This window comes from Malurus melanocephalus, unplaced genomic scaffold (assembly GCF_030028575.1).
Source record: "Malurus melanocephalus ecotype Western Australia unplaced genomic scaffold, MMel_1.1 scaffold_133, whole genome shotgun sequence".
NCBI classification, from domain to species: domain Eukaryota; kingdom Metazoa; phylum Chordata; class Aves; order Passeriformes; family Maluridae; genus Malurus; species Malurus melanocephalus.
This window is the reverse complement of record NW_026623365.1, coordinates 1856372-1879375: the sequence shown is the minus strand read 5'-3', so window position 1 is coordinate 1879375 and position 23004 is coordinate 1856372. Positions and strand designations below refer to the sequence as shown.

The following is a 23004-nucleotide window of genomic DNA, read 5'->3' as shown; positions in this document are numbered from 1 at the left end:
TCACCCACAGCACTGGGTGTCAAGATGTACGTGCCTGGGAAATGTCATATGCAACTGAAAGGACCATCCTATTATTCCAATAAAAATGTCATGAATATGTTGGTACCAGGACTGAAAGACAGAAAAAAATGTTTTAGAAAAAATGTGCAATAAAAAATATTTACAAAAGCTACACTAGAAAAACACAGTAACTCTTTAACTTTGTACTCACTACTTTGACAAAGAAAACTGACCAAAAGAACAGAAGTTCCCCTTGTATACTTTAAGTACACATGTACTTTAWATACTTAAATATATTTATTGCAAGTTTTAGACAATACATACCTCCTTTACTCCCAAATAACTCGGAGTGACAGAAATATCTTCAAAATAAGGACGTGAGGTGATAATGGCTCCAATGAAGTCACTGGCAAAAGTCCTATGGCATTCAGAAGCACCAGWAAATCACACTTTGCATGGATGCAAAGCTGGTAACCAGGTAGCAAAAAGTGGGAATTTAAGCATTAATCTTCTAGTTTCAGATATTGATTCATCGAGTCTTCCCTTCAGCAAAAACTTCAAAGTAAATCCATATTAAGTGTTTTCTTGAGACGTTGCCATAACAGATATTCAAAGCAGACGTAATGCTGAATTTGGTGATAAACTAAAACCGAAAGGATTTTAAACAAAGGCTGTTGGTGCCTGAAGCAGGGAGATGTGATTCACCTCACACATGGTCAGGGTCATATCTTTGCTAGAAATCTGCTGATGGTTCAAAGATGGAGATTTAAACCTTTCTTCTTAATACAGCATGTCACTCATTACCAAACAAAAAGCTGAACCACGTTCAACCAGGGTGGCAAGAGMAGGGTCTAGGGAACAGAGCAGCTACTAACCAGCTCTCCTACCCACAGCCTAACCACGTGGAGCCACTTCAGTGAAGGCTTGCTTGGCTCCTGTAGCCCTTCCAAGCTGCTCTTCTTCATATCCATTATACATCACATTAATGATGCTCTGTGATTACTTACCAGCATTTCCATCAGCTAGGTGATACCATATTATGCCACAGAGAGATCTGTCCTGCTGATAAATTTTATGTCTGAAATGAACATTAAGAATTGAATTTGTCTGAATAAATTTTTATAGCACCAGCTATGAGAAACCAGTTTCGTATTACCCACTGCTCCACGTTATCTCAGTGGTGAAGCAGGAGACAGCACAAGTAGAACTAAAAGATGGAGCTGACCCATCTCTACACTACAGYACATTTATTTTCATAAATGCACACATGTTCTCTGAAAGCATGTTCTATCCTCTTTTTTCCAAAATTGGGAATGTCAAAGTTTTGTCATATGCTATCTCTTGCCTGCCCCAATAAACTCAAAGTGAGCAACAGCAAAAAAAGCCCGAACACAAAACAAACCCAAAAAAACCCACAGAAAAACCCTTATATAATGAAACTCAAACAGAAACGTAATGTTTTAGCCATGGCGCTTGTATACAAGAGGAGAGGCAATGATACAGTACTTTAATCTGTATTGTCTATATAAAACATTTATTTTTAAGCTCTATAATGGTATCATAGAAATACATAGAATATTTTATAGTGTATTTTAGTGTACTCACTGTGAAAATAACACATTTAAGACAGGTATTCTTATGTCCAAATGTTTTAAATATATGCACTTCTTTGCCTTGCAGTATTATATTACTCTGAAAAACAAAATATCAGTTTTTTTATTCTTTGCTCCTTGCCAGTATCTTCTCATTCAGATTTCCCTGGGTCATCTCRGGTGCTCTCTGCTGTGGGATATTTTATAAAAACCACGAAAAGTCCGTAGATTTGTAGATTTCCTATATTTGCTTGCATTCATGTCTAGTGCACATGGCTTGCCGTTCAATCCTCCACGTGCCCTCTTCGTAAGTGCAGTGACATATAGTGCATTCRTCAGTTTTCACCTCCCGTCCCGCTGGAATGACAAGGGTTTCTGCAAAGCAGTTCGGGCCTAAAAGAAGGAGAGAGTTCATTATGGGACACCAACAGCACACTGCAACCCAGCCTGGCTTAGTTCTAGTCCTGGATATGGGAAACCTATTGCAAAGTGAGCAATGCTGGGCACATTAAACATGGGCATCGAGCACAAGGCATWAAAGCAGCAAAGAACATGAGGACCTTGCCCTCTGAAGTGGCTGGATGCTTCTGGTCCTGACTATCCTGCCTTCCACATGGGAAGGTGAAATAAAACCTTCCTGTGCAATGTGCGCTGTGAGAGAGACCTGGGCACACACTGATGGTGCAGATGAAAACAGATTTAAGCTTGAGAAAATGCCAGCTGTTGATAAGCTGTTGCAGCCACTGCAAGCATCTAGAGAGCTGCTTATAAATTTTATTACTTTTTTTCCCACTGGAAACAAGCCTTTTAGTTTCTGTAGTAATCATAATATCAGATTAGTTTATTTTCCCTTTAATGGGAAAATAGTCCTTTTCCAGCAGAGTGGAATAGCTTCAGYCTCTTCTGAATGAAGACACTTCTCATCTACAAAATGAAATATTCCATTTTATATAAGTCAGTAAGTCTACTAACACCCATGTTCATAGTACAYTGAAATGACTTCATTTCCAAGGATSAGGCAGGAGAAAAATGCACCAGCACAACGTTCAGAAGACCAACGTAGTTCTTTCAAAAAGCACAAGGCTGTGAAGGCTGTATTCTATCTATATATCTATATTTCTGTTGAAAAAGAATTATTTTTTTTCTATTTCTGCCTTGAAAACCCACATGCTCTTGCTGAGCAGCATTAACCCCTCCCAACATGTGTGTATTCACTGTCACGCCCTCAGTGGAACTCGGTCCTTCCCTTCAATGAGCACTCAGGCACAGCTGCTCAGGCACAACCTGGCCACTCCACAGCACTTTGGCACCACTGCCATCAGGGCAGGATTTGGAGCAGGGGCCAGGATACATTGATCTGATAGATACTGCTTAAATTCTTAAAAGCTATGGATGCACAAAACACTCATTGACTGYCAGCCTGCTCGCCAGACAAGCAAATACATCCCAGATGGGCTCAGTCTTCCATTGTCAGGCATCTATTCTAAAACCTGTGCCAAAGAGCATGGCTCCTTCTTCTTCTACAGAAATGTAGCCCACCTCCTGGGCTACATATTTGAAAGCACAAACCAAATAGTTCACGAATCAGTTTTAATAGTTGTCTCTTCAAAACAGTTTATGTCTTTGTGCAGACACAATAGCCTGAAAATTATTAGCCAAATTTGCCACAATGAAGGTCTTTCCTCACCGAAGAGTTACCTCTAGAAGAGATTTGCAGAAATTTGCTTCCCCAAGTTGTACCCTTTAMTGCTCTGAATATTTAAGCCCATACTTTGTTTTCATGGAATCACAGACTGCAGAATCATTAAATTGAATCCAACTGTTATTGTTATTATTCAATCCAGTCATTGAATCCAACTGTTAACCCAGAACTACCATATTCACCACTAAACCATGTCCCCAAGTGCCACATCCACATGTGAACACTTTTGAATGCTTCCAGAGATAGTGACTCCACCACCTCCCAGGGCAACCTGTTCCAGTTTTGGAATTGACTGTTGACAGTGATCTCTAACATGCAGCTTCTTTCACAATTTTGGGTGGCTTCTTGCCCGTTTGGATGCAGAATACGTATGAAAATACAGCAAGTAAAATTACCTGATTTTATTATCCTGATTTAATTTGGTATTTCTGAGTTTTCAGTCCTTCCATCTGTCCATGCAAAGTATTACTGGGCTGGACAACACAGGAAGGAGGACTTTGGAGTTGAAGCCATGTTCCCGGGTCCCCACTGCACATTTGGAGGTGCCCCARGTTTCAACCAAGATAAAGCAGAGTTAACAATGCTGTCCTCAGTGGAACTTTGTTTAAAATACTTGAATGTTTATCTATACAATTCTGTGTCATTGAAATACAGTATTTTTCTTGTAACTAATAAAGTTTCATCCCAAGATGAGTTCACCTGCACATTAGGTAAAGACACCTGAATGTTGCACACTGGCCTGTAACATCCCCATGATTTACAAAGCTATATGATATAAGGAGTTAAAATATTAAATGCAGAATATATTTTCTATGGAGAATTTGTACAAAACCTACAAGACCACTTGAAATTTAAACACTATGTAAAAGGCACAGGAGAAACAAAACTGATGTCAATCCCCARTGCAGGATTTATTTCATTCTGGAAAAGTAAATGTTATAGATTATCCTTGGTTATAAAAACCAATGGGGGAATGAAGAAAAAATGGTGCAACACACGTAATATAATTCACTCGGATTCAGAATGTAAATGCCTCTAGGCACAATTAGTAACACCTTAATGTCATGTATGATGAGTACTTTTTACATCAGAAAGTTAATTAATGTAAAGATACACAAGTTAGACCTCAACTGTTAAACTATTTTATGTGGGAGAAAGCCATTGCTTGAGTAAATCTGCAGAAGAGCAATAACCATCTGCCCGAGAAAGGGACTCAACAAAAATAAATGGCAGCAACAAATATTGTTTTATTACCATGGAACTTTTCCTTAGAAAAGTGCCCATTTTCTGGCCCTGCATTTGCACCCATCATTACTGTAACTGCAAATCTTGTATAGTASTTCAGCTGACAATACTCAGCTGGCATCCTTGCCCTCACCTTTTTCTCTGAGATATTGCGTGCGCACAACATTGTGGGTAATGTTACAGAAAAGGTCATCAGTGAAAAGGCTGAACTGACTGGATTACTGCAACATCATGCACATAAATGTCAGACCAATATAGTGTCTAAACATGGGAAAATAATTCCACAACTCTCCTTTTATCATTTCTCCAAATTCTCAGACTGTTAAGAAAATAYGCCTGTGCTTCACCCCAAATCCTCATTCAATTTCGACGCTGTATGAGCTTGCCCTGGCCCTTGCTGTCCTGTGGCTCCATTCCTACCAAGCAGGGGATGCTCACCCCTTTCCTCTTCCTCTGAGGAGCACTCACAGAACACAGGATTACATGACTGATGGGACCCGCCTGCAGTGATGGGGTACACGTGGGATGGCACTGGTGGGACCCTTGGTCCTCCAGCAGCCTTTCCCTGGCCCCTGCCAGTCACAGAACCAYAGAATYGCAGAATATTYCCARTTGGAAGAGACCCACAAGGATAATCAAGTCCAGTTGGAGGCATAGTGATGATGAAGCCACTAGCGATTCTCTGCCTATCTAAAAGGACAGTAGGGAAACTGAGGAACTGAAGATTTTGAATAGACAGTGGGAAGGCCAGGACGCACAGCAGGCATACAAAGGCTGGCTTTGAAAGCTAAAGAGTGCCATTTCCTCAGTGTCCCTTAGAAAAGGAAGGCAAAAGCACGTTTTCTCCACATTCAGAGTGGATGACCTGTTCCAATGGCAAGGCATTTGCTGAAACTACTGCTTTACTTAAAACCAGGCATCTCATATTGATTTAGCAAGATTTTCAAAAGGTAAGCCATTTTTGAGTTTTTTAAATTTGCAAAATTACCTTACTTAGCACATGAAAAGCATTTCCAAGTAAATCAAGGCTGTTTCAACCCCACAGCAGTGCTGGGCTTTCTGAGCTCCTTCTTGGCAGCATCACTACTCTGCCTAAGTCCAGCACCCAGAAGTTGCTCAGTGCAGTGATGGCTGGTTTGCTCTGCAGTACAAACCTCCCGGCCCCATCCCCAGCTGTGTACACTTATATATAGCTCTGAGGCACGCAGTGGCACTGCACTTCTTCACAGCAGATGAAGATCTTGCTGTATCACTCTTAAATCTGGCAGAAAATTCATAATGACATATTGCATCAATTCTGAGTGCAGCCTGAAATCCACCACGACATCGTTTGTTTTCCTAAAGTACACAAGTGGTGCTGTCAGACGCCACTCGAACCATRCCGTGCTGGTATCAGCACAGATTTCTTTCCCAGGGCTAAGACACAGTTGCTGCCATTGCAGCGATGTCTCAAAAGCAAGTTCAGTGCAAATCGTCAGTTCTCACACTGAGCACCAGATTGGCATGCAGCTCTTGGCTTTCCTGCATCTGAAACAGTGAATCGTAGCTTCCATTTTTACTGGGATCTAAAGAACTAGGAWGGCAGATCRGCTGGTTAGTTCACTGAYTGATTATAAAGKGATCYSCACSTYRGAAAMACTTAAAAACAAAAAMAAAAAWTCAAAATATTATTGRGRTGAAYRCTGCTATTKTATTTTTTTWWAATCCTTACAYTGGTCCTGTGGGAAGTTTCCAACTACTTACATTGTATGCTTCAGTGTTGAAAAAGGCAACAATCTAATTAAAATGCAAATTTTGTTATCGCAGAAGAAAACAGCTGATGCCAGTTCTCAGCAGAGAATGCCCAAGCCACTCACCTACAGCAGCACCTGTAACCTTGACAACCTCAGAAGGGCCTCTCTGAAACTCCTCCTCCCCTCCTTCCACAAAACCACAGCTGTGTCATGGAGCTGTTCCTGTTTCCTCTTCCTCCTGCCCTTGCTTTTGTATGGACAAATGTTCCCATCAGTTAAAAAATATGATCCAGCAATTTGGCAAATCACAATTTAATCAACTGTTTTCATCATGTGTTAAACTAAATCATGAACAAAGAAATCTGTTCAACGGCAAGTTAATGTGCTTGCCTGGAGAATAAGTCACAGCAGAATTTTGCCAATTAAAACTACAGTGACAACCTCTTAACACAACATGCTGATGTAAGACTGCTTTGGGCTCTGGTTTGTACTAAACTTCCTCACAGATGCCCCTCTAATAGCTCCTTGCAGCAGTCAAACAGGCCACTTCCAAGGCACTTGACAGCAGTTCCATCTACCCTGACAGTTTTCTGGCATTCATCACCGGCATCATTCATTTGGTATTAGAGCACTTTGTAAAATTACATAACCTCAATATTTAGCTTAYCCCCTTGGTTTTATTTACATCTTTTTCCTCATTTTTCATGGGGACAGTTCCAACAGCTGCTGGAAAGGTTCCAACGGTTGCTGCTGCTTTTATGTGGAAAGACAGATCCTACCCTTTGCCCTGGAAGTGTTGAGAACCATGACTAGACACAAGAAGGAGCTGTGCTGGGTGAGRTCAGAGGTCCAGCTGCACCTGCAGCAGCCAGAAGGAGATGAGTGGGAAAGTAAATGGGGACAGAGCAAGAACATGTATCCCAGCACTTTCTGAAACAGAGACCTGGTAAATGGCTCCTCCTTGCTGAATTAGAGGAGTTAAAGGGTTACCTTATAATTCCACCCACTACCTAAACCTGGTATTCCAAAATCCTCACAGTGGAAGAGGTGGTAACAACCAACCCCAGCTCTGTCATGCTGTTCMTGACCTTACTGATGTGTATCATGCTTCCCTTTCCTCCCATTRCCTCACCTGCAGCCCGAGGAGGCCAGTTCTGCACCCTCACTGTCCCTGCTGACCTCCCCAGACCTCCCCCACTCCTGMCACCTCTTTTTGGGGCTGTGAGGATCGACCTGTGTACCACACCCAAGAAATAGAAACACCATAGACCTGTGCAGCAGCACAGTGACATTCCCTGTTTTGTTTCCCATTTTCCTCCTACTTCCTGACCCGTATCTTTCTGTTGCGACCACTGATCACAAGTTAGGCTGACATTTTCATTAAACTTACAAATTTTGCATCAGATAGAAATCTTACAGAAACAAACATATCCTTGTGCTCAAGTCGGGTCTGCTGCTGCCTGTGTTACATAGAAATTTCATTGTCCAGAAATGCCACTTGACAGTCTTCCATGTACAGCAAGAGTGTTTCAGTTGCTCAGTAATTTCAGGAACATGATGTGGAAAGCGAAGCCTTCCSTCCCACCGCTCAGATCTTTCTTCTTTCTGACATTTTGAGAATTCCTCCACTGCAGAAGCCAGGGGGACTAATGAAACACTGAGCTGGAAAATGGAGCCAAGYTACATGCCTGCATTTCAAGCTGGCTGCTGCTGCAGGTGACCTGGGACACCACAGTGCAGAGCCAAGGGCTTTTTGGAAGTTACACCAGGGAGCAAGGATAGCCAAGGACAAAACCACAGACAGATGCTGGCTGTGCCTCCCTCCCCTTGCACAGGGACACAAAGTCCCTTCTCACCTGCCTAGATATTTGAGATGGATTTTGAAACGTGCTAACATGGCATGGTCAGACATTAAAACAGGCTGCTGTGCCACGTAGCACCACAACAGAAAGATTTTTGAGCCACAGGCACTATCTTCCTCATCCCTCTCAAATCTAATCACTTTCTCCAGAGATGGTATCAGTACCTACTTTGTGTCCTTCCAATCTCTAATCTCTCCTAAAGGGTCTGTAACTCCCTGACTTGACTTTSTTTCCCTCTCATGTGTGTATATATGTAATGCATCTATCTCCTGCAAAACATCAGCTCAGAAGATAAAGCACGAAAAACAGTTGGCAAAAGGAGTCTGTGACCAGGATTACAGCAGATTCTCATTCTCTCACAAAAATAAGTTCATTACCCCAGCTACTGTCATGATTCTGACTTCTCCCAATCCATTGCAATCTTTTACTTGCCTCAGTACCTCTGGACACAACTGAACACAGTGCAAAGGAGTTTTTGATTATAGAAGAAGGATTCAGGTAGACCCAATTTTAAAAGCAATTTGAGACCCTAAAAAACCATGTACTATTTCAATAGTTTATCAAGGCTTTAAGATATTGGCAACCAGAGAACCATGGCAGGTATCCTAACAGAGTTCCAGTAAATGTGTTGTGTGTGCATATATGACAAGGAAAAACAAAATAAAAGTATTCATCCATTTTGTGATTTTTTTCTAGTTGCTATGGGAAGTAACAAAAAAGCAGTGTGTGTAAGATGCAACCTTCCATGAAAGTATCATGTTTATTCATGCCTGACAGAGTTTTGGTGATTTTAAGAATAATAAAACCTCTCCCTCTATTAGGGCCATATTTTGCTAGATGCATAGGGAACTGACACATTGGGAGAAACAATTAAAAATAATGTTTCATCAACTAATTTAGAACGATGTGTATAGCAGCTGTCAGTGGACAGACAGAAGAGAGCCCAATGAAGCTCTTCTGTAACTAAACAGGGTGACCGTGTCATCAGTGGCACAGCTGTGACAAACAGTGTCAAAGCTCTGACACCTGCTGTAGCCTAYGTGTGCATCTGTGGGTGTGTTTKCTTTAATCCAGAACATAAACCAATTATARTCTACTTAAAAGTTGGGTTTTAATRTTCTGCTGATGAGACTYGCAAGCCYTGTTTAWGGTCAYGTTCCRTWGTTTTAYTTTTTCATTTATCATCTGTGACAGCACTATCGGTGAACATTTTATTCTGGCTCCAGTCCTAGAAATTGGAGTGGTGTYCARAAAGACAGAGAGAACATGAAACAGAGCCACYACAGCCACTGGACTGATCCTTTTCACCTCTGATCCTTCCCAGCTCTGACTCTCCATCACCTTGCACTTGGCGGTGTTATGCCCCTGGAATGACAGTGCTAAACACTACTGAAACCACTGACAATGCCAACTATACCCTACCAAAAAGGGCTGCACAGTTTTGCACAGACAGAAATGGCCTGCAGGTAGGGAACAGTCTGTAGCCTGCCACTGCTACTGTCTCCTTAGATTTTCAGGTGTATCCAGTGACCAGCTTTTCAGGTATCTGTTTTTTGTGTACTGAATACAAAAAAGCAAAGGAGCATCGAACACCACACAGTCCAATACTGCAGGAGCCAAACAGAAAGCCTTGAAGCATAAAAGGGCTCAATTAAACATGGGGCTTGACTGCCATAAAAATAAACTGCCTCAAACCACTTCCTTTTTTCAGAGAAAATACAGGAAGACTCGAATAGGATACTTAAAATGGTTTTCAAAGGTCCTACGACTTGTAAAGGGACATTGTATTCCACCCAGAAATGGCACCAATTAGACATGAGCTGAACATTGTGAGTATCTCACAGAAAATTATATAAGCACTTAGAAGCCAGCAAGCTGTGCATCGATTTTAGGCTCAGCTTTCTTGCAGATCTGTCACCACCCAGATGATTTGGAAATTAGAGACACCAGGCTTRAATGTATCGGGAAAAATCATGTCAGACGCCTGAGATAACAAAGAATCACAGAACCATTTATGTTGGAAAAGATCTCTAAGATCATTGAGTCTGTATGTTAACCCTGTAGCCAAGTCTACCACTAAATCTTAGTGCCACATCCACATCCCTATTGAATGCTTTCAGGAATGGTGACTCCACTGTTTCTCTGGGCAGACTGTTCCAATGCCTGACCATCCTTTCTGTGAATAATTTTTTTCTTAATATCGAATCTAAATCTCCCCTGACATTAACTTGAGGCCATTTCCTCTCATCCTTTCACTTGTGACTTGGGAGGAGTGACCCATACCTGGCTACACCCTCCTGTCAGGCAGTTGTGGAGAGTGACAAGGTCTCTCTCCCCTGAGCCTCTTTTTCTCCAGGCTAAACACCCCCAGCTCCCTCAGCCACTCCCTTCACCAGCTCCACTGCCCTTCTCTGGATACACTCAGCACATCCATGTCCTTGCAGTGAGGGGCTGAGAACTGGATGCAGGATTTGAGGTGTGGCCCCAATGCTGAGCCCTGGGAGACACCRGTAGTGACCGGCTGCCAGSTGGATGTAACTCCATTCAGCACCACTCACTGGGCTGGTCATCTGCCAAGCAAATAGTGAACCAGCCCAGGCCATGAGCAGCCAATTTGTCTAGTAGAATGTAGGAGAAACAGGAATTCTTGGAGCTGGTGCTCCTCACCCTGCTGACCACTGTCCCTGCCTGCTGGGACCGGGTGAGGCTTTTAGAAAGCTGTCTGCCTGTGCCCCCCTCAGCTCTCTCTCTGCTCCCCCTGCACCGTCCAAACTGGACTGTGAACCAGCCTGGGCTAAAGCCAGCCTGGAAGAGAGGAGGGTGGATTCATCTGGGACATGACCTGAGACACAGCACRCTGCAGAGATRCTTGCAGTGGAGCCCAGAGCAGAAYKGGCTACTTGGAAATTACTTTTGAAGCCCAGAGAGGGCAGTCACATCTAGGAAAACAGAGCAAATCACTGCGAATTGTTCCCTCTGCTACAGAAAGTGCAGAAGCATTGTCATTGCTGCAGGGACAGGCATCAGTGATGGGGCAGTCCGTGGGCTGCAGCAGGGTGAGATGCCTGCCTGCCCCAGCACTTGTAGCAYGGGAGCTTAAAAAACGTGCTGTTGAGGATAACAGGGCTAATCCTTCTCTTTCTTAAGCTGTTTATTTATCCCAGTGACCCTGCTGGGCTTGGCAGGATAACTGGGGGCCTGGTAAAAGACCTGTTCAGCACTAAGACATCTCTGCACTGGGAAACATCAGCTGACTCTTCAGATTAAGCAAACCATGTGAAATGTCTTTGTTGAAAGATCCTCAGCAAGTTATCCTAAAAAAAACTGTTATGCAAGTTTAAATAGATTCTGCTCTTCCAAAAGCACATGATRCAGGCCAGTAATTTAATGCCTCAGAGATTTGCTGCAAACACTGTAACTAAAAGCACATTTTAATTAGCCAAAACACTGCAGCACTGGTGGGCTATAGTGTCTACCAGGCAGGATASTTAGGTCTCTCAGAAGTGGTCAGTAATTTAGGCAAAAATGCACATACACTCAGGATTTTATATGTCCTGACACAAGCTGAGTGCAAGATACTAATGAAGGAAAGATTTAGAGAATTATTTTTGGAAAATCCCTAAAGACTTTAACTGAATCAAAAGCTAAAGTGGTACCAAAGTACAGTATAATTCTGCTTTAGGACTGAAGCTGAATATAAATCAGTATGTTTTTCCAGTCACTATAAATCACTGAGCAGTGTGAATACAGTATGTGAGGAAGGCCACTTGCTACTTATTACTGCAAGGAATTATTCAATCAAACCAACAAATCATCATCAGTCAAGCATCAACCGTTTTTTCACCACATTTTAGAATAAACCCACTGAATACAKTTAAACAGAGGTTATCTTTCTTACTGAGAATGACTTATAACAAAATCCTGAATGTAGCATCATTCAAGTCCTGCTAGACTGTCGCAGCAGACAGTGACAACTCTCCCAATTAAACAGTCCCCTTGCAAGTACAGGTGTTTTAAAAAGGCTTGGTTTGGCTTTTTTGTTGTWACTTTGTGCTTTGTGTCATCATTATTGATCGTTTGGGGTTTGGTTTTTGTTGTTTTAGTTATGATCTTAGGGGTGTGCATACACAGACAGATTTCTAGCCCCTCTTCACCAGAGTTGGTTTGCCCTGGTTGTAGGTGTACAGATGTACCTAACATGCCTCTCTCTAGGTAACCTGCTGCTGAAGGAATACACACCAACCAAGGAAAGGTGTCATCACTGAAGGAGCTGCAGTTTGGGATCTCAAGCCACCTGTGTAACCCTCTCATCCAGACTGGCTGTGAGCAAAGCTGACAGCGCAGAAAGAGGGAAAAGAGGTTAAGACTCTTAAAGGGAATAAACTTTGTGCAGTAACAGAAATAAGTGGTCTGTCACATCTGAACTGCTCAGCTTTGCACTTGAAGACTTTAGCCCTGTGGCAGTTTCTTGACTGTACCTGTGATTTTGTGCTTTATTTATTTACCCATTTCCTTTGAGTTACAAAAGGGAAGTACCCAGCCAAGACCAATCCCAGCACAACTGTTATTTAAAACATTACAAAAACCTTAAACAGATCCACAAAGGACTTTTTTCTGTATATACTGAAGACTGACCAYGTTTCTTCCCCTTTCTACCTTTCTCATTTAGAATTTTTCCAATAATTGTCCTCCTAAAACCAGAAAACTAGTACCCTTTCTTACAGGAATAGAAGTGTCAGGGATCTGTGCCAAAGAATGAATTACAACTGGTGGCATGTCATGCATCATTTTAAAATACAATGAATTCTAACGACATCCTTTGCTGTGCATTGTTAGCTTTGTTGACTGAAATAAAAAGCTGTCCCTGTGAAAACCAGGTGTAATTCATGGGAACCAGAACAGGGAAATGAAGAAACTGTTTAGTCACCAAAYAAATTATTTCTATCTTCAGGCATGAAAATTTACAAAATACAGGCAATTTGCTAGTTGTTTTAATATCGTACTATTACTATGTGAATATACCTGTAAAAACTGAGCTAAGGTTTCCTAAGGGAAAATTCCTTATCAACTAGCTTTAAGATGCACCTAAGTTACTCCACAACTGAGAAAAATCACAGTATTTTTATGAACAAAAGGGAGGTTATACTTTGCCCTCCACGCTATTTAATCAATAATTTTACCTTTTCATCYCCTTTAATGATTTTCCCCTGCTGGTTATGAAACAGCCCTGACACAGCTTGCTTTGGAAAGACTGCATTTTGTGCCCGTGGAGGAAGCCAAAGAGAAAATCACAGGARAATGTCTCAGGGAGAGCACTCTCTCCCTGCCCCTGGTACCCCAAGCAGGGTACCCTGAGCAGCCCTGCTCCCATGGCTGGCCAGGATGTGATCTGGGAAACATCTGGCATTGATCTCTGCTCCAGCACACTGCATTTCAGCCCTATTTCTCACATGGGCTCCTAGTATCACTTTCTTACCTTATCAAGGTCTTGCACAGAATAAAGAATGAGAGGCTAAACCAACACCATTTKGAGGAAAGAATACCCAGGATAGGAAGGGGTGCATAAAATAATAATTCTTATTCTATTGATCAGAAACTGTCAACAAATCAAAGCTGCAAATCTGAGACACTGTTCCTGAGGAGACCCCACATGCTCCACTTAGGACCACGTCCATAGCAATTTTTTTAGAAATACAACCAGGTACTATGCAAATCTAAATATATTAAGTTGCAACATGAAAATCCATCACTACCTGAAGTTAATTTCCTCTTTTTTTCCATTTGCATCACCCTCACACAACTCATTAATCAAAAACTAGCTAACATGGATGCTTTGGAGTAGGAAAAGTGGGAAACTAGAAGGTGCTTTTGCATTGCAAAAGCAAAATATTAAGGAGCCATTGGTGTTGGAAGAAACCAAATTAGTGGGATTTCAAGTCGGAAGGAAAAAGGCAAGAAAGCAGACAGGGTGACTGGCACAATTATTTTAAGGAATCACCTTTTTGTTGACGTGGAAAGACAGATGGTTTGAAGTGAGAGACATGAATCATGAAAGATATGAAAACCAGCTTTGTTAAATGTAAAGATTGCCTCCGTGAGTTATACAAATCCTTTCAYCCAAGAGAAGTGCAGCAGCACAGAAATTGCGAGTCACTCACAGTGGCACACATAAAAGGCCCTCTGTTTTCAGCCAATGCAAACTCACAATCTAAGAAGCCAAAATTTGTATAATGGAGTTTGCAAAGATGTCTGCTCTTCTAAGGAGAGACAAGATATTCCCAGTCTGGGGTGAACTACTTAAATGTCCTACCACTAAGTCAAAACACTAAGCACAAGAGGAGGCAGGCATTACCAACTTTACTGGAGCTCCTGTTCACAGAAGTAGCCATCAAGCTCCTGCACAGATGCTCAGGGAAAAATAARAAATCAGATCAGGCCTTTCATTAAATTAATAGTCCAGAAAASTCTGAAAAAATCAAATTGGCTTCCAGAAATGGCCCCCAAGATGGCCAAGTTGGCACTGGGAAGCTGGGCTGCTTCCTACAACTTTCTTTTCCTTTTTTTTTTCCCTAACATGTAAGACCTTTGGAGCAGTTACTGAGGCATGAAAACCCGTCTTGTATTTACAATAATATAATTATTGTAAACCTGTTAAATATTTCCACATATTATATGCTTCTTATAAAATTATAYCCAAAGACAATTATTATGGAAATAAAAGTTCTGGGAGAAAACAGCTGGTGCATTTATGTTTATCTGAAAGCTATGTTTGTTTWTTCCTAGGCAAAACCAAAGCATTATGAAACTGTAAATGATTCCCAAGATACTTTGAACTGATTTTCTTGAAACTCAGATTAGTGCACTAGGAAAAGAGCAATAAAATAATACAAAAGTGGTAAAATTAAAAATTAAATTTTACTTTTCTAATGAAGTTATTACTCCAGAATSTCCTACAATCAATAATTAATAATTTAACACTTGATGTATGATTAAAATGATAGTTACTCAATCTGTCTTCAGGGTATTCTTCCACTCTCCGGTGATAAAAATGATCACTGCTCACCTGCTGCATACACAGCATAAGTGTAAAGAAGACGTGGGGACTTCGTGATGAATAAAAGCTATTATTTTCAAGAACCTCCCTAGAAGACAAAACTAAAACAAAATGAGATACTCCAAATTACAGAGTAGATTGAAGTGTTGTAAAACACGCAGGATTTAAAGATGTGGAAAGGGGATGTTTCCTGCAGAAGAATTTATGTTCCCGAGCAAAGGTAGGGATAAATGGAAGAAACCAGCAGATCCTCTAATTYGCTCCCATTTGTGAGGTGAGGTTCATTCCTGCCTTGCTCTGGGGTTTAATTTGCAATTACTCCCTTTGTACTCTATACCATACCATTAATAGCACAACATACACTGGCAACGTCTACAGATATTATTGGATTAGTAATTTATTTTCTGATTCTTTATTTCAAGCCTATGTGTAATTTATGCATGTGCAATTGAAATCCATGTAATAACATGTTAAAAAAATTTTGCAAGGAGTCTTTGTGGAACAAAAGCTTTGGATGGGATTTCAAGAGAGGAGAGACAATTGGTCAGTACAGAAGGAACAACACAAAAAAAAGAGCCCCAATTCAAAAACCAAAACCAAAACTCCATGATAGTTTTTAAGAGAAGTCTTTACCACAAAACTGTGAATAAGAACATGTSAATGCTTTAAAATAGACTAAAGCACTTTGGAACAGAAACTTTTATACAGAATGTTTCGTTCCAGGCACATTGCAGCAAGGAAGAAAAAACATAAAKGACTCTCTTTCCTCAAACATGATTGTCAGCTGATTTCTACTGTATTAGGAATACTGCTCCAGGTAAAAACATCTAGTAGCAGTGCAAAATAATCCAGTAGCAAACATAAGATTTCATGAGAAAATCATGTGCAAACAGAAGGAAYATCTCTTCGAAATGCCAGCAATAAAAAGCATGGTTAAACACATCTTCATCTTTGGACAGTGCTGCAAAGATTAGAACTGTCAAAGGATACTGGAACTAAGTCAAAATACCCTAATCATTGTTAAATAATCAGATTGATAAGAAAGGATTTCAGATTTTAAGCCTTCTCGGTAGGTTGTGTCATTTTTTCCTCTGGGTACAAAGTCTTAGCAAACAAAAAACCTCCATACCTGTGATTATGAGACTCATATTTCAGCTCATTATGGCGTATTTATTGTTACTGAATAAAAYTGTGCTGACAAGTAATGACTGAATATAGATGCTGACAAGACAGAAAGGAGAAAASTCTTAAAATAGGATAAAATGGCAGCTATAATGGAAGGCCAGAAGAAACACTTTACTTTGTGGCACTTCCCCTCCTTAACTTTCACTTCTTTTCAAAGTGGAACTCCTAAAAGCTGCACTCAGTCACTTATTTTTGCCCAATAAYGAATCTGTCATATGTTTTTCCTGCAGATGACAGTGCTTTTAAAAGGTAATTTTTAACACAGGTTTCTGGTTAAAAGATAGATTCCACTTTCCAGGCTGTTAAAAAGTGAGAAAAAAATGTCTAAAGGAGAGGGTCAGCCTGTCGAGCCATATCTGATCACATCTGACTCCCATTACAGWCAGAATGCCTATGGCTTGGTTTCTTCATTGCTTTCTGTTTAGAGGAAGATTTTAAGAAAAGCYTCAATCCTCACCACATTCATTTTTCCCCCTTAAGATACACTTTTGCCCTGTGTTCAGTTTCCAAATGTGAGCTCTGTGAAAGAATGCAGGAAGAYTGTGCAAGGCATTTAAGCATATTAGGAAAAGAGAGCACCTTGGCCATGCTGAAGTAGGAGAAGTAAYAGGGATGACAAAAAWAAATTTGGAAAAATAAAAGAGTGAGGAAATGAAAGAATCTGCAAGGTTCCCATGCAGAAATGTGCAAGTCTGCATGTTAAGGAAACCAGGCCCAAGGCTTTAAATAGATTTCAAAAGAGGCCATGCAATATAAATAAAACTTAAAAGCACTTTCTCTTCCTCCAGCTATCACAGCATGAGCACCTCACATCTAAACCAGTTTTCTACCCCACTGCCAGGTCTRTATGTGCTACAGCCCCTAGCATTACCCTTAGCACATTTCTTACTATTTAAGAACCTCACAAGTAAAATCTGTAAGCAATTTTCCTAACTTTTAACAATGTTTAAAGTTCTATAAAATAAAATCACTGTCAGCAAAGATCTCCAAGTTCTCATTCTATTCATCTTTCTGTCTTCACCTCTAGTCTTTCTATCTCCCTCTGCTCCAGTCAGAATTACCTTGCTTTTTTTCTTGCCCTTAACTCGTGATTTCTGAGACAGCTGCAAGACCCCATCTGTTGTGCAGCAGCCCCAGTTCACGTTGTCTGCTCAAACAGAGACCTGAGCAGGTCTGCACTGCATCACATTCTCACAGACAGGCACCACAAGTATCCCAAACTGCACATTCACTTCAGGAATTCCACACCCTGGTGAGGGATTTGCCTTCTCCTCATGATCACCTTGGCTCTCATTAGAGTAGCGTGTGTTATATGGATTCACCCACACATCCCCTGAATTTCTTCAAAATACAGATAAAAAGGCTGGTCCTGACATCTTGGCTGTCCCTAATGTTCTGAGGTATGTTCAAGGCAGATCAGAAGTACTACAACCACTTTGCTGCTTTCAMACAGCTACTCTAAGTTTTCGTCTCTCAGAGGGACATTTTTTTGACTTTTTTCCCCAGCAGAAATCAAAGAGCCATCATGGATCCTTGTGGAAATCTAGAAAAATAATTGCCTATTGTTTTTTTATGACAGGTTCAGGTTCTTGAAAATCTCCTTTTCTAATTCAGGCTAGTCATCGGCTTCAATTGATACCACTGGGGCAATACAGAGCTTCTACATGTAATTTATTTTTAATCAGTAACGTTTTCTTTTAAAGGTTTACCCAGGGCATAGCATATTGAATACCTTGCAAAAGTTGAAATTATTTCTTTTTCTCCATCCAGCTTCACTGTTGAGAGGGTCCCTTGCTGTATGGCGTTTTTCCCTATGGTTATTAGAGAGAGTGAGCTACTAATTTAGGCACTGAATGCTGGTGACCATACACAATTTTGCTCATTTTTTTCCTCTGCATTTTGATAGACTTTTCAAAAACATCCAAAACCTAAAGATTCCCCTCAGGTTTCAAGAAAAAAAGTTGCACATTCAACTCCAAACCAAAACTTTGATGTCATGCTGCTGGGAATAGCTCTCYTCATGTACCTGTGCATATACTCTTAAAAAATATTAACTCAAAAGCAGTTCAGCAAATTAAGGAGRTCTTCAATCTCCTTGACCAAAAAGAATGAAACTGAGGAAACACAGTGAATAATTATGAGCACTTGGGCACTTATAATCTATGCTCTTAGTGTAATATAAATATATTTATTGSGATGTTCCCTAATTCATGCTTTTAGAGTAATGGTACTTGCAAAAATCACAGGCCAGGCACACTGTAAATCACCTGTCAGAGCATTAATAGCAGCCTGTGAACTTCTRAAAAGGGGAAAAATAGACACCTGCCATCTTCTAACAGATATACTTCAAGGTTTTTTTGGTGTAGATTTAATGCRCATAAGAAATCAAAATAAATGATCAGTCAGAGCCCAAGACCCTGTGGCTAAAGCAGCCTGTCCTCCTGCAGACCCTGGTGCAGCATGGGCAGTGCTGATGATTCCARAGACCAAATGAGATGTCAGAAGGAATCTACACATTCAGCCAAATAAGACCTGGACAAATGGAGGGAAGGTGTTTCTTTTAAACAGCTTGGGATGAAGGGTAGAACAGAATAAACCARTTCACAGCGTGAAAATTTTTTGACTTCACTAAAATGTTATATATATGTAAGATAATTCAAAATCTGATCAATTTCAAATAGGAACACACACTGGTGCTTGTTATGATAATTTCTATGTGCATTTCAAGCTTTTGTTTGCAATGCATATCAAGTCAATAAAACTCCACCAAGGTTTTGTAAGGTAAGAATACATTGGAGTCAYATTCAAAAGTGCCACTCTGAAGAAAGATCACCCTCCTCCCTCCCAACATCTGTTCAATAAATAGATTAGTCTTAGATAACACACATAACTTCTATTGTTGATTTTGTGTTCAAGGCGGCACACACAGACACACACGCTCAAATTACTATGAAATTTAGTATTACCTGTCTGTGCAATATGAAATGAAGCACCTATGCACACAGACATAGAAAAAGACCAGCATGGAAAGCAACTAAAGAGCAAGAAAAGTTGCTTAAATAAAAATTCTATAGAATAGTAATACTTAATGCACCAGCAGAGATCYGAATCATGATACAATGTACTACTGTGTAATAAAACTTGTTCTGCTATAATSGACATTCAAACAAGAAAAAACAGATGAGGGAAGAGAGATTTTCATGCCCATAATTTTAAACCTAAGAACATTCTAAAATATTTTTTTCAAGAGATAATATTTTTTTCATGAGAAAACTGTAGCAAAGCAAAGGTTTGTATGAATATGTTTAGTGGTGCTCACAGCATGTGGAAAGCGAGCCAGTTCCATGTCTGCTATACAGCAGAATATCTCTGTGGACTTTCAAGTGTGAGCTTGAATGACTTGCATTAACAGGGTCTTACCAAGAATGCAGACCAGTGCTACCTTGCTGCAGMGTAGTTAACTGCATGATTAGGAATGAGGGCAAGAATTTAAGCATTTTCTTTTGAAGGCAAGCCTAAAGTTTCAGCATACAGCCAGCACCTTTGCAAATGGAAAGGAAGCAAAGCTGTGTCCAGCCTGAGGGAGATAAACCTACTAGGTGCAGTGATGCCTGACTGGAACAGGGAGTGCAGCACAGACACACAGCCTGGCACAGTGGGAAATGTCGGTGCAGAGAGACTTTTTTGTGTTGTAACTTGGGGAGAACAATTGGAGGAGGCTTTGAAATGGATCAGGGTAAGACACATGGTGGCCAGGTTGGTGAYTGAAAACATTTCTGGAACATCTTGTGAAATGGACTCAAACTTGARTCTGCACCAGATCCAGGGGCAAGCTCTTCAGAGACCCATGTGTGCCAAGAATGTCCTCCAATCCTTCCCAGGGACCAGTCCTTCTGAAAGGAAAGAGCCAGAGTGGGACTCATGGTAGGCACAAAGCTAGAGGAACCTGAACTAAAACATGGAAACATGCAGGGCCCCAGAGAGCTCCCCCAGGGCAAAGGGGTAGTTCATGACACAGAGAGACCCTCTCATCTTTCTGCACAGCCCAGAACAGCAGCACATGGTAAGCACTGAGCCTTTCAAACCATCTTAGCCTTGGTGAAGAGTGCAGACAATCTGGAYCACCTGCAGAAACAAGGATGGTTTGCAGGCTGACTAACTCAGCCCTGCCCTCAGCAGCTGCACACAGGATTTSCAAATGATTCTTTTAGCATCCACAGCTGACAATTCTTATTATGTGTTCATCTGAGATGTTTGTCTCACTACTTCCCTCTCCCCATCACTTTTACACTGCCTGCAGAAATTACATTAATTCTATAAAGACAGACAGAAGTTTAGTGGAAAATCATTCATCACTCAGAATTTCCTAACTGGACATGCTGGACTAGCATTTGTCTCTCAGTAGGTGGTGCAAAAAGGCACAGATGCCAAATCGTTTTAGCAGACAACTATAAACAAAAAAAAAAAAGCTTTTGAAAATATGGTTTTTGAAGGATTAAAAGAGAAAGATTCTTTTTAGGATTAGAAGACAAATAGTGGGAAGTCTGAAACAGTGTCATATACCTTAAGCTGCATGAGTCCAGGTACGGGCCAGAGACTTTTAAAACTTGTGGGAAATTTTACCCAGCTAGACATGTAATTAAACACAGCTGGAGAGCACACTTTAAAAGCGCCTCAAGGACTGCTCTTGGATGTATGAGTTTTGTCCATCTTGCTCACAWCATGGAACTTGTCCAAGCACTTTCAGGAAAACACACCAGGGATCGCTCTGCTCCTCAGGCCCAGCTGGCACTCTTTGGTCTCCTCAATGTGCCAGCCTGAAACTCCTGGAATTGCTGCTCTGTGCTGATCGTGCTCTCACAACAACAATAGACAGAGTGATGTTCCTTGCAATGGGAAAAAACTTGTACTGAGAGCCAGTGCCCTTCAGACTCATGCTCTTCTACTGATACTTAGGGACTTGCTGAAAAAGAAAGATTTTGTGCCATAAAGGAAAAAAAAAAAGTTTCTTGAAGTGTGTCATGTATTATTCCACAGCTATATTCTCAACAAAGCTTTCCAAACGAGTGGGACACAAGTCACACTACAGAAGACCCAAGTTTCAGCTCATCACGGGACATAACTTCATGGAATATTCTTCAGTAAGTTGCACAGATCTGCATGCCAAGTGCAATTCCAGCTCYTGACAATACTTTCAATTAAGGTGATATACTAGTGAATAAGAATGCTGGTATCACTTTGGAAATTTATACAGATATAGCACAGTTTTTTGRCAGTCAAAGCACTTTTCAAAGACTGCTGTGGGACATGTGGAACATCTGAGCAATCCCAAAACACAGATCCGTGTTGGCCCTGTATTTAATACTTGAAAAGRTCACTGATTTTCATTACTGTTATTATTATTTCTTATTATAACTTTATTTCAATTACTAAACTCTTTTAATCTCAGCCTACGGGTTTTACCTYTTTTCTRATTCTCCTCTCCATCCACTGAGGGCAGGGAGGGAAGTCAGCATGCAGCTGCATCGTACTTACAGCCAGATGGGGTTAAGCCATGACAGAAGCAAACAGCTGCAGCTCACAATAACAGAGGTCAAAAACTATCTCATCAACATTTACTGAAGGCTCATGAACCTGTGGGTCAATGAAAGTTAACTCAACCAATCTAACAACAGAGAGGAGCTGCAGAACAGGTTTCTCCATGTCTTTGACGAGTTCTTGCAGCTAACTGAAGACAACCACAAAAAAACCCTTCTCAAAAACCCCTCTACACCACAAATGACTTTGCTTGTGCTTCATCCTACATCTAGCAGACTCAATTCAGTCTCTGTATTAGTGCACACAGTGCTTTGCCACCTTGGCAATCTAACATGTCCAGGACACCAAAAATTTGGACCATGCAACACAAATTAACTGAAAATTAATCATGCTGTTAATATATAGGCTCTAAATCTTCACAGCACTGACAGAACAAAATGCCTTTTTGGTGGGATAATCAATTAGTGCACTTGCAGGAAAAAAAAAAGAAAAACCTAAACAGGGACATCTACATATTTGGACAAATATTTATTGGGGAATATACTCCTTTCTGTATGTGGGAGAATTTCCTATTCATGAACAGTGCTTCCACTGTTCTCTTGAAGAAACCAACAATTCATGCTCCACCTCCACATGCCTGAAAGCACAATGACTGTTATCAATTAACACCGCTGCAAACTCTCCCCTGCCAAAAGAAAACCTGATTCACTATCTACTGGCCCAGCAGACAGGAGRACAAAGTAGCAGCTGGAGACAGCTCCTGCAAGGCAAAAACCTCCTAGCAGGACCAACAAAGTATATGGATGCAGCCCAGGGCTTCTGAAATTAATTTACATCCTTTCTTACCAAATCAGGAATAGGATTTATTTTGTTTCCCTGTGCTATTTCAATGTAATCCATAGACACTTATATTACACTTTTTCTTTTTTTTTTTCCTAATTAATTTAAGTAAGACTGTCTCTAGCAAGTATATATATGTATGCCATATATACATAGATATACATATCTATGTAGATGTATGCCATCAATAAGAATGTATTCATCACTCCTAGGTTACCACTGAGAAGTGCTCATCAGGGCACAAACAGGACCC

The 23004-nt window shown here is 40.8% G+C and overlaps 1 protein-coding gene across 2 annotated transcripts in view; it reads right to left on the bottom strand.

Annotated features, from left to right (window-relative positions):
* Positions 1–1245: 1245 nt before the first annotated feature.
* Positions 1246–23004, bottom strand: part of VWC2 (von Willebrand factor C domain containing 2) — a 53650-nt gene continuing 31891 nt past the window's right edge. For both annotated transcript variants that reach the window (XM_057370807.1, XM_057370808.1), the window contains exon 4: positions 1246–1985. In XM_057370807.1, the coding sequence (XP_057226790.1) occupies positions 1834–1985 (152 nt within the window). In that variant the 3' untranslated portion in view covers positions 1246–1833. The remainder of the gene's footprint in view (positions 1986–23004) is intronic.